At 43.3% G+C, this 14,947-nt stretch overlaps 1 protein-coding gene across 1 annotated transcript in view; it reads right to left on the bottom strand.

The window, feature by feature from the left end:
- Positions 1-10,682: 10,682 nt before the first annotated feature.
- PAPPA2 (pappalysin 2) overlaps positions 10,683-14,947 on the bottom strand; it is a 294,324-nt gene continuing 290,059 nt past the window's right edge. Inside the window, exon 23 of the mRNA XM_043923373.1 lies at positions 10,683-13,924. Within this exon, the coding sequence (XP_043779308.1) occupies positions 13,850-13,924 (75 nt within the window). The 3' untranslated portion in view covers positions 10,683-13,849. The remainder of the gene's footprint in view (positions 13,925-14,947) is intronic.

Raw genomic sequence — 14,947 nt, 5'->3', positions numbered from 1 at the left:
AAAACCTTTCTAATTGGTTTCCCATTTTTTTTCTATTGAATTATCTAAAATGTGTTCTGCTTTCCTTACTGGGTCTTAACTAATAGATACTTCAAACTCAAAATTATTATGTATCATCTGGCATAGTAATTTTGTAACTCTTTAGGGGTCTGAGTGACAATCTGGAAGATGAATTCTGATGCCAAAAGTAAAGAAATTTCCATAAACTCGAAGATTGATTGCGAGGTTGGCAAATGGGTTTTCACTTGAGTGCTAAATTTGATCGAGTGTAGTGGCTGCCTGTGATTTGAGAAGGCTTCTGAGGCTGGATCTGGATCTGGCCAGAAGGAGCAGTGAGAGGTGTGATGAATGCCTAGTATGGATATGGAAATGGTGAATGATAAGATACGTGCCATGCATTTGCCTTCCCTGATTTACAGAAGAAGAATAGGGGCAGAATACCAAAAATCAGAACTCTCCAGAGAAATCATTTTTTAAAAAAATATTTATTTATTTATATTTAGCTGCATCTGGCCTTGGTTGCAGCTGTGAGCTGCTTGTTGTGGCACACGGGCTCCAGAGCAAGTGGACTCTGCTGTTTGCATCACACAGGCTTTCTAGTTGAGGTGCCTGGGTTCAGTAGTTTTGGTACAGTGGCTTAGTTGCCCCATGGTGTGGAAGCTTGTTTCCTGGACCAGGCATCGAACCCATGTCCCTTGCTTTAGCAGGGGGCTTCTTAGCCACTAGACCACACTGGAAGTCCCCCAGGAAAATCCTTTATGTATGCACTATAATATTATACATAATAATATCACATAACTTATGACATATACAGAAGTGAATGCACATTCATTAAGCACTGATAACGGAAATAGAGTGAAAACAAAAAACACATTTCTGAGATCTCTGGCCCTGTTACTGCACGGTCACTTTCACAGCATTTTATTTATATTTTCTGAACCATCGTTTTTCATTTCTGAATCTGTCTTTTAAGATAGCCTTCATGGTGTTCATTTGGGATCTTAAGTTGCATGAAACAAAGGATTCCCAAAGGCTCCGTTGGTTTCTGCCTCTTGAATAGTGTGTTAGTTAAGATCCAGTGAGGATTTCCACAGAAATAATTTAATAGAGGGAATTGGTTCAAAGATAGTAGAGGATCAAAAAAAAAAGCACAACTATTTGAAACACTGAGATAGCACAGAGGTATGAATACCTTCAGGAAGCCGCCACTCCCCTTGGACTCAGAGAACAAAGGGAAGAAAAAGAAAGAACCTTTCCTCAGGGAGAGGCCATTTGCCTGGTGATGGGGCTTCTTTGCGGGTCCTTCAAGGGCACCAGGACTACAGAGACTAGAACCAACTGCTGCTGCCACAGCGAAGAGCCGTTGGCAGGATGATGCTGACATGAACCACAAGCGAACCGGAAGGGACCACTCCTTTCTCCCTTCTTTCCTCCAGTCTCTCTCTCTCGTGGCCCCTTTTGACAAAACCTAACATGAAGCTGACCAAAAGGAACTGCAGTCTGCTAAAAGCAGCACCACAAAGCAGAGGCCAAGAGGGTGGGTTTGAGCTGGAAGACAGTAGCTTAGGAACTGACACAGCAGCCTGAAGATGAGATAATGGAAGCTTTTGGAAGCACATTAGCACAGTGCTTGGAATACATGTAGTAAATGTCCCACAACATTCGTGCTCCCTGGCTGGGCTGCCTTTACTGTTCTCACACACTGAAATGGAGCCACATGTGCCACCAATGTTATCCTTTCCCAGTTGCTTTCTCTTGATGTGGAGGACAGCATGGCAACCCACTCCAGTATTCTTGCTGGAGAATCCCATGGACAGAGGAGCCTGGCGGGCTACAGTCCAGAAGGTTGCAAAGGGCTCCGACTGAGCCACTGACACTTTCACTTTCACTTCTCTTGACCACATTACAGCGTAGCAAGAAAATATGTTTCAAGTTCATATTACGCATTCTTTTTTTTCCCCTCTGGATTTTGTTTTTGAAGTAACATTGGTTTATAACATTATTATAAGTTTCTTGTAACAGCATTATAGTTCAACTTCTGTATACACTACAACGTGCTATCTTTGAAACTGAATTCTAAGAGGTTTCACCATTTTATGGGAGATTGGTCACCAAAGATGTTGTCTTTAATAGCAAGTGAGTATGATTTCTTATGTGCTAGGTATCATCACTTTGACATGACTCTTTTGTCTAATTCTCCCAACAAGCTTGTGGACAGATATTGTTAGTATTTTAAAGATGAGGAAACTCAGAAATTTTCAGTAACTATCCCAGGGCCATAAGGCAGGTAAGTATGGGAGCCAGAGTGTATCTTTTTAAAATTTTTATTTAACAAAAATTTTTTTTACAGGACCATTTTTTAAAAAACTTTACTTGGAGTATTTAAACAACAACAACAACATTGCTTTACAATCTTGTGTTAGTTTTGGCTGTACAACAGCTATAAGAGTGCACCCTTTTTACTGCCCTCCATGCACATGTCCCACTTAGACCACTCCCCTTTCACCCTGGGACACTTGGAGCCTCTACTAGGTCCATGTGGTGCCTGGGCTTAACCAAGAGCACAGTTTGACTGAAAACGCTTATTTTGCCTGTTGTTTCGCTATGTTTTGTTTTGCTGATGAAGGGGGGAGGGGTTTCCTTAGATGCAGAGAAACTGGCAAAGGAGACCGGTGATCTTTACATGTCCATGTGTTGTTGCTTCAGCACAGCGTCAGTCCCTGCCATGGAGAGGCATGACTAGGGAGCTGGGCCTATGCATTTTCAAGGATTCTTAATGATATGAGTTTACTGGTGTGCATGGACAGGGAATTCCTCCCACGTCTGAGCTCACTGACTTTTTGATCCATAGTGACGTTAACAGCCATTCCCACCCTCCAGCCTGGTCGCATCCTCAGGCAGACCATTCCAGCTATGCAGATGTCTCTACAGTTCTAGAATAGAAGCTTTTCGACCACACCCGGGGATCTGTTATGTCTACACCATGGTAACCCCGGAACAAGAAGGTCAGTTTAATGCCCTTTGGATCTCTGGACCTTACAGTCTCACTCACGGGTATCTGACAGGGTAAGATGTTTTGATCCTCACCCTGTAGAGCTCCATGCCCCTTGGAAACTAGAAGGAATCTGAAAAGGCCCACCGTAGAGGTGTTGGTGATGGAGCTGACTGGTGTGGGGCAAAGAGAGGCAAGCATAAAGAGAGGGTGTATTGGTTGCCATAGCAATCCCAGAAAACACTCAGAGGAGAGGGTGTGGCCCGAGACTTAACGAAGTGCCACTGGGTTTGAGCAGCCGCTGGAATGTCTGAGCGGAGTCAGTCCTCCCCACAGAGCCTGGGCCCGAGCCACGACCAAAGACTGCCCTACCTCTCAGGACTCCTCAGGATGAAGACAGCCTGGAAAAGACAAGCTGGCCTCCCAGGTGTGGGTTTTCCTTTCCCCCGGCCACAGACCAGGGGCCTCCCAGAAGAAATTTGGAACTCTCCACAAAGAGCCAAAAGAGATTTGATCTACAAATTATTTTCTTTTCCCCAAAAAACTCTAAGCTGGACATTCTTTCAGGTATGAGCAGGCACTTTGAAAGTTCTTCCCTGCAAAAGTTCACTTCTGTCTGCTCTCTTTGTTGCCTGCCCTTCCCCAAGGTGGTATCCTCCCTGTGGGGATGGGCTTGGGATCCCCAAACCCTCACAGTTGGGTCAAGCAGAAGACAGATCTGTGGTGTATGTGAGTGACAGTAATGTGGGTGGCAGTGGGTTGAAGAGGCAAGTCTGCAAAGATGCTGGATCCCTGAGAGACAAGACCATAAGGACAGTGAAGGGCTGGGACTGGCATGACTTGAAAAGCTGGAATTAGGGAGCTCATGAAAGTCTGAGGTCAAGGCAGGGTCTGTGTTGGAAACCCAGTGATTCAATGTGGCTTCTGTAACCAAGAGATTCATAAGAAACCTGATTAACAATGGGGTAGTGGCCAAGTTATTTATGAGGAAGGAAGTCTGGAGCTCTCCCTAGAGCCCGTAAAAGGTGTTGCAGGAATCTGACTTTGCCTTCATCTCCAGGTCTTACCAGACTCAACCCTTCTCCAGATGCAACTCTTTGCTGTCCCATTTCCTCTTTCCTCAAGCCTTAACTAGCTTAGCAGAAACTCTGGTCTAAGCTATTGCATGAATGGAAACTGGAAGCAAGTGGTGAGATTTTTAAGTGCAACTGAAATGCTAATAGAAAGATACTGGGCACTTCAATGGAAAAGAAAGAAGGAAATCCGTTCTCTAATAAATATTTATTATTAATAAGTATTTATTAAGCTCCAGCTGTGCTATGGGAAAGAAACACATGGAGCACTTCACATGCCAAGTGTTTTCAAGGGTTACTAAGGTTACCCTATTGAGTGCTCATAATGGCCCTGCAAAGTTCATCCCCACATTATAAATGGGTCCTAAAAGACTCATTGCCCAACATCTTGAATTGCGAGTCCACACTAGGTTTTCAGTATGAAATCTACCATCTCTGAATGAGCAAGATGAATACATAAATGCCTATAATTCCTACCAATGTTCTCTTTGAGACAGTAAAGTCTTGATGCCTTCATACCTCCAGGAACTTCATTTACATCTAGAAGAAACCTTGTTATTATCCTCAAGCCAACACCCTTGCCTGGAGCTCTCTTTACTTCATGAAGGTGAATTGTCTAAGACTACAATTAGTATGAGTGGATACACATTGCTTATTTGTGAGTATACTGCCCAGGCAGAGCCCTTGGACATGCTCTGGCATCAACATGACCCTCTAAAATTGAGAATAAATGATGTTGCCTTGCTGACATAGTTTAAACAATTTTTTTCCTCCCCTTAATACTTGGAATCAGGGTCACATTCTAACTATTTAATCTGGGGCCTCAAACTGGCACATGACATGGCTTTAAATGAAATTATATTTGAAACATAGCCAGAGGTTCACAGAACACTTAATTGCATGTGAGTATGCAACCCATGTGAGTATATGGGTTGTATGTATGTGTGTGTGTGTGTTTGTGAGAGTCAGGGGTGGAATACCTATTAGAATAATTCACATCCTAGGCCAGAAAGTGCATGGAAGCCTCAAAAGCCAGCCAATCACCATCTCCACTATTCTGCTTCTTCTTGGTTTCTTCTATGTTTCTTCTATAACAGGGGTACTTTTATTGATCTTGGCTAATAATACTTACAACCACCATTTTTAGAAGTGCCTCCCTGGAAGGCAGTTTGTGCTTATCGTAGTAAACACACATTAAAATTCCTTAAGTTAGGAATTATCATTCCACTTTACAGATGGGAATGTTGAATCTTAAGTCATTAAGTAACTTGCTCAATGTCACTTAACTTCATCTCAGGTCAGGTTGTCTCTTAGATTCTCTTATCATACCTGATCAACAGTTGCTACCTCTTCCTAATCCATGCAGACAGCACATCTAAAACCAAAGCGTGCGTGTCTTAGCTGAGCACACCTCAATGGAAAATTGACTGATGAACCCTGTTTTGATACCATAGACTCACAACACACAGTATTGTATGTTACCATCACTGCTTGGACTATTGTCAAAGAACAAGTCGAAGCATACCACCTGAGTGTACACAGACCCACCTGCCCAGCTCCAGCCCCAAACACAACATCTTCTTTCCTCTTGTCTCTCACACTCATAAACATCAGGATTGGGATTCAATTCAGCAAATTCCAAGATTCTATTCATGAAGGGCACTGTGTAAGGCAATGTCAGAGATCCAAAATTGAATAAGATAATGTTTCTAGGGTTACCATGTAGAGATGTGAAGTTGTGTCTTGCCCTAGCCTGCCTGGTCCAAGGAGTGAATATGGCCAGAAATACAGTCTGGGCTACACTTTTCAAGTCATGGTTTCTGACATTGGTTTTCTTTCATTCAGATGAAGGAGTACTTTTTTTTTTTTTTTCACTTGTCAGAAATGGTATTGAATGGCTAGTAGAGCTCTGAGTTCATGTGACTTTGAAGAGTTTACATTGAATAGGAAGGAAAGATCAGAACGGAACTATCAAAACATCAGTCAATCAGATTGATTATCCTGGGAGGGGACAATAAGGTGCCATACACACAGTGTATCTCATCAGATGGGGAAGGAAGAACAACTTCATGATACTGGAGAACCTGAGATAGAACTGGGGAAAGGAGCAGGTTTGGGGCATGTGGAGATGGAGAGAGGCATCCAGGTTAGGGATTAGCACCAGCAGAAGCAGGATCTTCAGGGGCTGGGGGCACATCCTCTTTGATGGGGTGGGGATAGACGTGAGTGGAGGACCACTGGTTCAGAAGCGGCGGGAAGCCAGTGTCACAGGTTGGCTCTGCTGAGACTGGTCTGACCCTTCAGAACAGGCAGATACCATGAACTCATTTCCCTGAGTCCCGGGTAATGGGATGAGAACTGTGCTTTAGGGAGAATGATGTGGAAGCCGAGTGCCAGTGGACTGCAGGGGAAGAAGCAGGAGAAGGGACTCGGCTTGGTAATGTTACCATGGCTGTTGAGAAGTTGATGGCAGCCTGAGATGGGATGAAAGGACGGCAGCAGAAAGGAGTTGGATGGATGTGAGAGTTAGGAAAGAGATATGATGGATTATGTGCAGACACCGAGAAACTGGTGAGGAAAACAATTTCCCTCCGAGTAAAAGCCAGAGTCACTACCATGGCTAAGGGGACCTTCTGTGACCACTTCCAATCTCCCATTCCTCTCTGCCCTCACCTGCCTCCCTTGTTCTGTTCTTCTGCAGATACGCTAAGTTCTCTCCCACCTCACCCCTGGTGTTGCCTGTGCTGACTCTCCCCTAGGTATCCATGGACCACACTCTCACTTCCTGCTGTGGAGAAGCATTCATGGACCTTCCCTATAGACACGAGCACCTCCCTACCCCTGCTACTCCTTACCTCACTGCATCTTAGCTTTCTTTGTAACACTCATCACTGGCCGCACACACATACACACACACACACACACACACACACAGTGTATTGTCTGTCTCCACCAACTTCTTTCCAAATAAGGAGCTTTGTTTGTTCACTGCTGCATCCCTTGCGCTTGGCACAGAATAGTTGCTCAGTAAATATTGATATCACCCACTAGCTGGTGAAGAATCCACCTGCAGTGCCAGAGACCTGGGTTCAATCCCTAGGTTGGGAAGATACCCTGGAGAAGGGAAAGGTTACCCACTCCAGTATTCTGGCCTGGAGAATTCCATGGGCTGTACAGTCCATGGGTTCCCAAAGAGTGGGACACATTGAGTGAACAACTTTCACTTTCAAAGGCGGAACAGTCCAGATACAAAATGTGCAACCCTGAGAGAGAGAGTGAGTTTCTTAATAGTAGACTGATTCACAGTTAGGCAAGACAACCCATGGTAGAAAACATTATGTGAATAATTCAGTCTTTTGGAGACCCTTTCAAGCCTGCAAATCTACAGATCCAAGTACTCCCAGAAAGGGGGTGTTCCGTTAGAGTACAGAGGGTCAACGCATAGACCCTGGAGCCAGGGTCCAAATCTGGGCTCTGCCACTTATTAGCTGTGCCACCCCAGGCGTCTTTGTAATTCTCTGAATACTTCTCCTGTCTTGTTTTTTTAAGTGTTTTTCTGCTCCTCAGTCACTGATTTCTCAGGGTCCCTGTAGCAGGTGACCTGGCGGAGCAGAGATGTCAGGAGCAGTGTTGAGTTCATGAGTATTTCCCAGGACATTTGAAGAAGCTGCAAGAACTCTCTTCCAGATTATTCTAAAGGTTACTGATTTGCTCCCAACAAAATCATTCCTTGGAAATTGTATCCTAATACAACTTGGCTCTACTATTCGGAAAGCACTCTGAATGGCACACGTTGAGTTTGTGGTATGGGAACTTTATTGAACTTTGATAACCTTTTGAGAGATTAAAATATTGTGACTTCTATGTGTACTTTTTTTTTTTTTTAACAAAGCAGCTGTCTTCAGAAAGCAGTTCTCACAGGGAGAGGAAAAGCAAATTGATATACCATGATGTGTACGTGTGTGTGCCTGCTCAGTCGTGTCCACCTTTTGCAACCCTGTGGACTGTGGCCCATCAGGCTACTCTGTCCATAATAGGTAGTCATTAAAAGCCAACACTGTTATTTATTTATTTTCTGCATTTGGATAAGTGACTTTTAGGTGGACAAAAGCGAAGGAAGCTTGTCTGTATTAAGTTATCCTGAGAAGAATATTTGATTTAAAGAACATTAGCAAACTGTAATTGGTCTGGACTACCTTTCAGGGCTTGGGGATGTTTTTATTATACTGATTTGGAATGTTAACTAGATTTGACCTGTAGATCTTTTTAAGAATGGACTTTGCCATTGTCACAGCAGTTCTTCCTAACACTTGGTAATGTAACCTGAGGATCTAGTGGCAGAATCAAGGGAAAAACAAACAAAAATTAAAGTCATCAACACACTTGAAAATAATCATTATTCTCTAATGAGTCTTACTTTTTTCTCAACTCACATACCCAGGGCATGTGTAGGTTTTGTGGGTGTGGACATATATTATAGATATAAAGTTTTCATCACGACCCTTTTTTCTGAGCCAACCATTGGGCAAACTGAAAGGTTAGTGGTAAAGAGCCAGTGGTCTTCTTGGGATGACATGAAAAGAGATGACCCAAAGACAGCTCTAGAGGTGCCCTGGAGTTATTTGTAAGTGAAAAACCATATCACACTGCTATATTTAAAACAGATAACCAACAAAGATCTACTGTATATAGCACAGGGAACTCAGCTCAATATAATGTGGCAACCTGGATGGGCAGGGAGTTTGGGGGAGAATGTATACAAGTGTATGTATGACTAAGTCTCTGTTGTGCACCTGAAACTATCACAACATTGTTAATCGACCACACTCCAATACAAAATAAAAAGTTTTTTTAAAAAACCCACATTGCCCTCTTTCCCATCCTGATCCCCTCATTATCTGGTTGGCAGGAATCAAAGAGTAGTGAGTCTCCCAGCTGATGGGTGACTCATCATGTCATTTAAGTTTGTCAGTCAATGGAAACCAGTCTTTCTCCAGGACTCTCCCAGGGGAAGCTATTAGGGAGAAGGCAGCCTTGCCAGACGTCTCAGTTCAGCTGGCCTAACTGGCACGTGCAAGGCATCTGCTTATACTCAGGGCCTGGCATGAGCAGAGGGCCCTGGAATGATGCTCTAGAAGGTTTGCTCTCAGTTTTCCTACCACCAGCTACCAAGAAAGCCACTAGGAAACCAACGAGCGCCTTGAAACATAAACAAGCAAAAAGACATTTAACTTTCTCCCATTCCATTTGGTCAAGTCTGGGTTCACTGTGGGTCGAGTGGACTGAACTTCATTTCGTGGAAAGTACATCACATTTGGGGACAGAAAACTTGGATTCCTATCCCAACCTGCACTTAGTTATATGAACTTAAATTCTTCAATGGCCTCTCTAATACACAGTTTATTTATTTGTAAAATGGAAATTTAGAAGACGTTCTTCTGCTTAAGCCATGGGTAGAATAAAGCATATGAAGGTATTTTGCAACCCATGAAGAAAATGTCAGGTGACATAATTTTCACTCTCAAATGTCTGCTTCTAGTTGTACACCCCTCTCTCAAGTTCCAAGCTCACATATCTAACTATCTCTTCTGCAGGACTTCCCAAACAGCTCATAGATATACTGAGATAATCGCCCAGCCCTTCTGGCAGCCAGGTGGTACGCGGCAGGGCCAGAGACCTTGGCAAGCTGTCCCCAGGTGCAGAAGCCTCCCCCAGGTTGCTAAACACTGCTTTATGTGAAAATTCCAACTAATTATCTATCTGGCTTTTAAACTGATTTTATAAAAAAGCAAATATATTCTCTTTCTTCAAAAGCTTCCTCCTCCTAGCTTCCCTTTTCTGCCAGTGAGAATAATCCTTATGGGTAAAAAGAGAATGCAGAGACATCGTCTTTGACATTTCTCTCCACTTCTACCCTTTCCCATCCTATGAACCATCACTTTTTCTTTTCTTTTTTATGTCCTGGTGTCTCACAGAACCAAGCTTGACTCTTGGCATATGACCATAAACAATTTTCTTTACACCGACCCTTGATGTCCACATCTGTGAAATGAAACAATGGAAGTTGTAGATCTGTCTGTGAGGATTAAATAAGCTTGCGCTTGCCACATGTGGGGCACATGTGAGCTGAATTCTGCCTTCTAGCTAAGTTAGATGCCCCAGAGATGTTCACTGTCTCCCAGCCTTTTCTTTTCCTACCTCCATAGTGTTATCCCTGTTCTTCACTTTGCCTGGACTCTTCTCGTCCCCGTTCCATTTCTGCCTGTCAAGCTCATGTGTATCCCTCATGGACCATCTTTCAAATACTTCCTCCCTTTGGCATCCAGGAGTGATGCTACTTCCCCTGAACTGTAAATGATTCTTGCATTTTATTCCTACAACTCATGAGGCACTTAACATGACTACTGTGTACTCTGCTTTTGTATATGTCATCTCTTCTTGTAAACATTCGTGTTTATCTTCCTTACGCATACCATTTACTTAATAAATAGTTTTTAAGTGACTGAAAGAACTCATCAATCAACTGATCAATGATGGATGTCCGGACCTGGTATGAGTAAATGAAAAACAATTTGGAAGTGATGAAATGATTTAAACAAAGAATAAGACACATCCTATTTTGTGTGCTGATTTTTTTTTAATGAACATCTTATAATCTTACAAAATAACTGACTGTAGCTGTTTTACGTTACAATACAGTAGATCAGCTCCTTTCACTGTGTTCCCAATCAAACCATCCCTTTGGAGTGCTAATCAATGCACTCAATAGTGATCTCACAGAGGAGAGGACGTGCCAAACCCAATGCCTTGTAATGGAGGGAAGAAGAGGAGAGAATCAAGAATAGCTCTTTACTTTCATATACAGGTTTGCCAGCTGACAGTTCTCACTCTGTCCTCTCATCTATCTGGTTGGAGGCTGTCATACTAATTGCCAGAATCATCCAGCCCTGGGAAACCTGGACCCCAGAGCTCCTAGTCACTAGGAAAAAGAAGAAGCAGAGAAGTGATTTTGGAACAGGGAAATGGAGGGAAGTGCCTCTGGGAGAGGCTCTCTGTGACCCCATGAGTGGGGAGGAGCAGCAGAATGCAGACCACCATGTGGATTGAGTGTGAGCTGACATCCACTGGGGATCTGTGACTGTGGCATCTCAGACCTTCAACTTTATTGTGACTGGAGGAGCTCAAAACACTAGGCTCCAGGGGAAAAGGCTGGAAGAACTTGCTGTTTCCGAATGGCCAGGGCTGACTCAGGCTGTAGTCAAAAAGGCTTTCCACACACCCCCAAATCCCTCCTCTCACATTCCTAGGGCAGTGATGGAGAGCAGGTGTTGCCAACAGAGACTAAATTTTTTTTAAAATGAAGTACAAAAGAGAAATGTTCTCATGGTTACTCCTGTGGGGAGACTGAGGCCAGACTCACACCATCATGAACCACAGGTTCCACATTCCCATGGTGGGGGTGGGTAGTAATGGGGGCTGTAACCTTCTTGAGCTGAGCAATGCCCAGGATAACTCTCCTGCTACCTCAGCCTCAGACATGGCAGGATTCCCCTGTACGGAGTTTGACATGTTTCAGGAAATTTGGATAATGATTTTACAACTGTTTTACAATGAAGAATTGAAACTTGTCTACTCTCCTTTTCCATATGGAAGCCTATCAGAATCCCAGAAATAAATATTCTCTTCTTGAGAGCACTAAATGTGAAGCCAGATAAGGAAGAGTAGGTATCTAGACTATTGTTTCTGTTATGGCTGGGAATACAGAGGACAAGAGGGTTTTGGACAGCAGCCTCTGGCTCTTTACCTTCCCCCATGATTCTGCTACCTTCCTTTTAGATCCCCATAGATAAATCTGTGTATATCCCCTTCTTTTTATTCCATTCCAGAATGTTGTTCTTTCCTACATGAAGTCTGGCTCAAGATGGAGGGAAGATAATAATTCCTTTTTTCTATTTGCATAGCCAAGGCTTCAGTGTTGATGGGAAGAGTAGAAAACTGGTTGGAGGCAAAGAGCAGGTGATCGAGAGAGACCAAGACTGCCCTTGAACTTTTGCCTGTTCTTCCTTTCCTGAGATGATAAGCTGGGGTGTTGAAAAAGAAACTAGCTCCTTACTCTCTTTCTCCAAGGCCTACTCCATCAATCATTACCCCCAGAAAAACAGCTGCAATAGACCACATGCAGAAAGAGTCAGCCCAGGCTGTAGACAGAGGCAGGTTAACATGGTCACTTCACACACTGTCCATCTATTGAGCAAGAAAGGATCACAATGACAAAATGGACTCTAAATAGTTGAAATTCTTCTCTCTCCCCACAGAGTGTCACCCTTGCTCCATGTATTTTCAGAACTCACTCAAAGGGAGCTCTCTGGGACACAGATTTGACACAAAGCACTTGAATAGATTTTTATCTCCCATTCTGCATTGTTCAGAGGATCCCCTGTGGTGTGCTGTGGAGACCTGAAACAAAATTGAGTCTCCTTGACTGATTTTGTCCTCCAGTCCTGGGCTCTGATTGACCCCAGTGTCTACCCTGTGAATGGCCTCTGTCAGCTCCTTCATCCCTGCCTATTCTTCCATCTACTCTCACCTTTCCCTCATGTCATTTCCTTGACATTTTCTCCCCCAGTTAGTCATGTGGCCACATGGCTGTGAATGATGGCTAGGCTCAGGGACTTAGAAGAAGGGAGACCACAGACCAAGTATGTGAAAAGCATGGGTTCCTGTAATCCTGGTGACAGGAAAGTGAACCTGCATACAGACTTGTTGACTGGCCAAAAGCCACCTTTGGAACAGGCACCTGTGGAAGTGCAGAAAACCCTGGGTCTCACCAACTGCAGTGACGAGTTCTGAGAAGAGAAGAGAAGTACTTTTTGGATGGAAACTCAAGAATCATAGTCTAGTTTTCCTGGACCCCTCATGGATGGATACCCCCACCCACATTTCCATGCCCCTTAGTATTATCACTCCAAGCCCCCATCTCCTCAAACTGGGCCCAGCTCTCAGCTCATAAAAAGATGATTAGCTGATATGTGATCATCAAAAACTCCATCCAATCTCTCTCTTTGCTTCCCCAGTTCTCTCTCAACCTGCTAATCCCTATGAATAGAAAGATGGTAGAAGAACGCAGTCCTCAAACCCTCAGCATTCATTTTGGATGTGAACTTCACAGCAGCATGTGTGGAACAATGGATAATTTTTAGCTTAGTAGACAGCAAAAAATATAATATATATAATATATTTATATCATTATGTTTAAATACTTATAAAGAATTAATAACTAACCTTATTATTACTAAGGGAGACTACATAAAGAAAGGGAGAGAGCCAGTTTCGATTAGATGAGCCCTGAAAGATGGCAATCCATTCAAAATGGGTATCAACAGAGTGTCCCTGGCAACTGCTCTTCTAGTGTTTTGGTATTGTTTTACAAGTTGGGTGGGGCTGAATAGTTGGCAGGGTGCAGAGTAGGGAGCAGGGCAAGAGTTGAGGGTGGGATTGGATAGAATATAAATGGGGGAGGAGGGCTCTTGTATATCTATCATATTTCTCTTTCCATTTTAAATCAACTGCCTCTTTGAAGAAACTTTTGCCTATGATTCTTCCTTACTTGGGATACTTGATACAATAGTTGGCACCTATAAATGTCCTCTTGCTTTAAGATCCTTCATGTTCTTCTTCCTTCACTTTATGCCCTTTGTTTTTCACTCATCTTTTCTTTCCTTTTGTGGAGGCCCCTCTTTCTTACTGCCTCCAGGGCAGTGGAAGGAGGGGCTTGATCCTACAGTTACTGGTTTTCTTCAGCCTTGGGGTCTCGGCAGGTGCATTCATCCAGATCACAGTCAGCAGCAAATGGAATGACCTAAGGGAAAGCAAAGAGAAGTTGAAATCACCCATTTTTGCACCAAGCTTCACACTTTCAACCAGCCTTCGCTTTTCTCACTTGGTCCCAGAGGAAGTGTGGGATAGCAGGTCAGTATCACAGAACTGAAATTAACACTCAGTTCTTTCACTTACACACCATGTCTCCTTAGGCAAGGTAAACCTTGTTTCATTTTCTCTACATATAAAGTGGGAGGACAACAGCATCTACCTCAGAGGGTGTTTGGATGGTTTCAATAAGATGTTGGATATGAAAAACATATTTCTACATACCTCTAACACCTGTTGCTACTACTTCTAATGTTACCACTAACGCTTTCACAAAATCCCTGTAAAGTAGGTAAGATGAATGTTAGTGTTTTTTTCTTAGAGGGAAGGTCAAGAGAGGTAGGGTGCCTTAACTCAAGGTCATGACACTACTACCTAGAAAACCAAGACTCTATAACCTAGCTCTATGTTTTCTACTCCCTTGGTGTTCTTGGGGCCATAGGGTCATCACTGCTATTTTCATAAGCTTGAGGTTTTGCCCTTCTTGAACCCAGAATATACTTAGGTTTGGTGAAACAATGCATCTCTCTACTGATTGTTTGTGGCTAGATTGCCTTCCTGCCATGTGATTATCCCTCCTCCAGGCCAGAGACAGCCCAGCAACATTTTCTCTCTTCCTGTTTGCACTGCTACCAACAGATAACCATACATTTTGAGTGTCCATAATTAGCTTCAGAGAGAAGTGGGTGTTTAGGAGATATGATATAAAAGTGACAAAGATTCTGCTCTTTGGGCATGGATGAAACAAAAATAGATCAGGGTATCATTTAATAGTCCAAGTGCACTGAAGAGACAGTGTCGGTGACTAGGCAGAGAATGGGTGGTGGGGTTTGATGAAATTCCCCAGCATATTTGCACATATGAATTAACTAATTTAAGAGTCAACAAGGGTGAAATGATTTTTCTATCTCTCATGTGTATACTGGCCACAGTCACTGAAATCCATTCAAGGCAA

This window comes from Cervus elaphus, chromosome 14 (genome assembly GCF_910594005.1).
Source record: "Cervus elaphus chromosome 14, mCerEla1.1, whole genome shotgun sequence".
In the NCBI taxonomy this organism is placed as follows: Eukaryota; Metazoa; Chordata; class Mammalia; order Artiodactyla; family Cervidae; genus Cervus; species Cervus elaphus.
The sequence above is the reverse complement of the archived record's forward strand: the minus strand, read 5'-3'. Positions and strand labels throughout refer to the sequence as shown.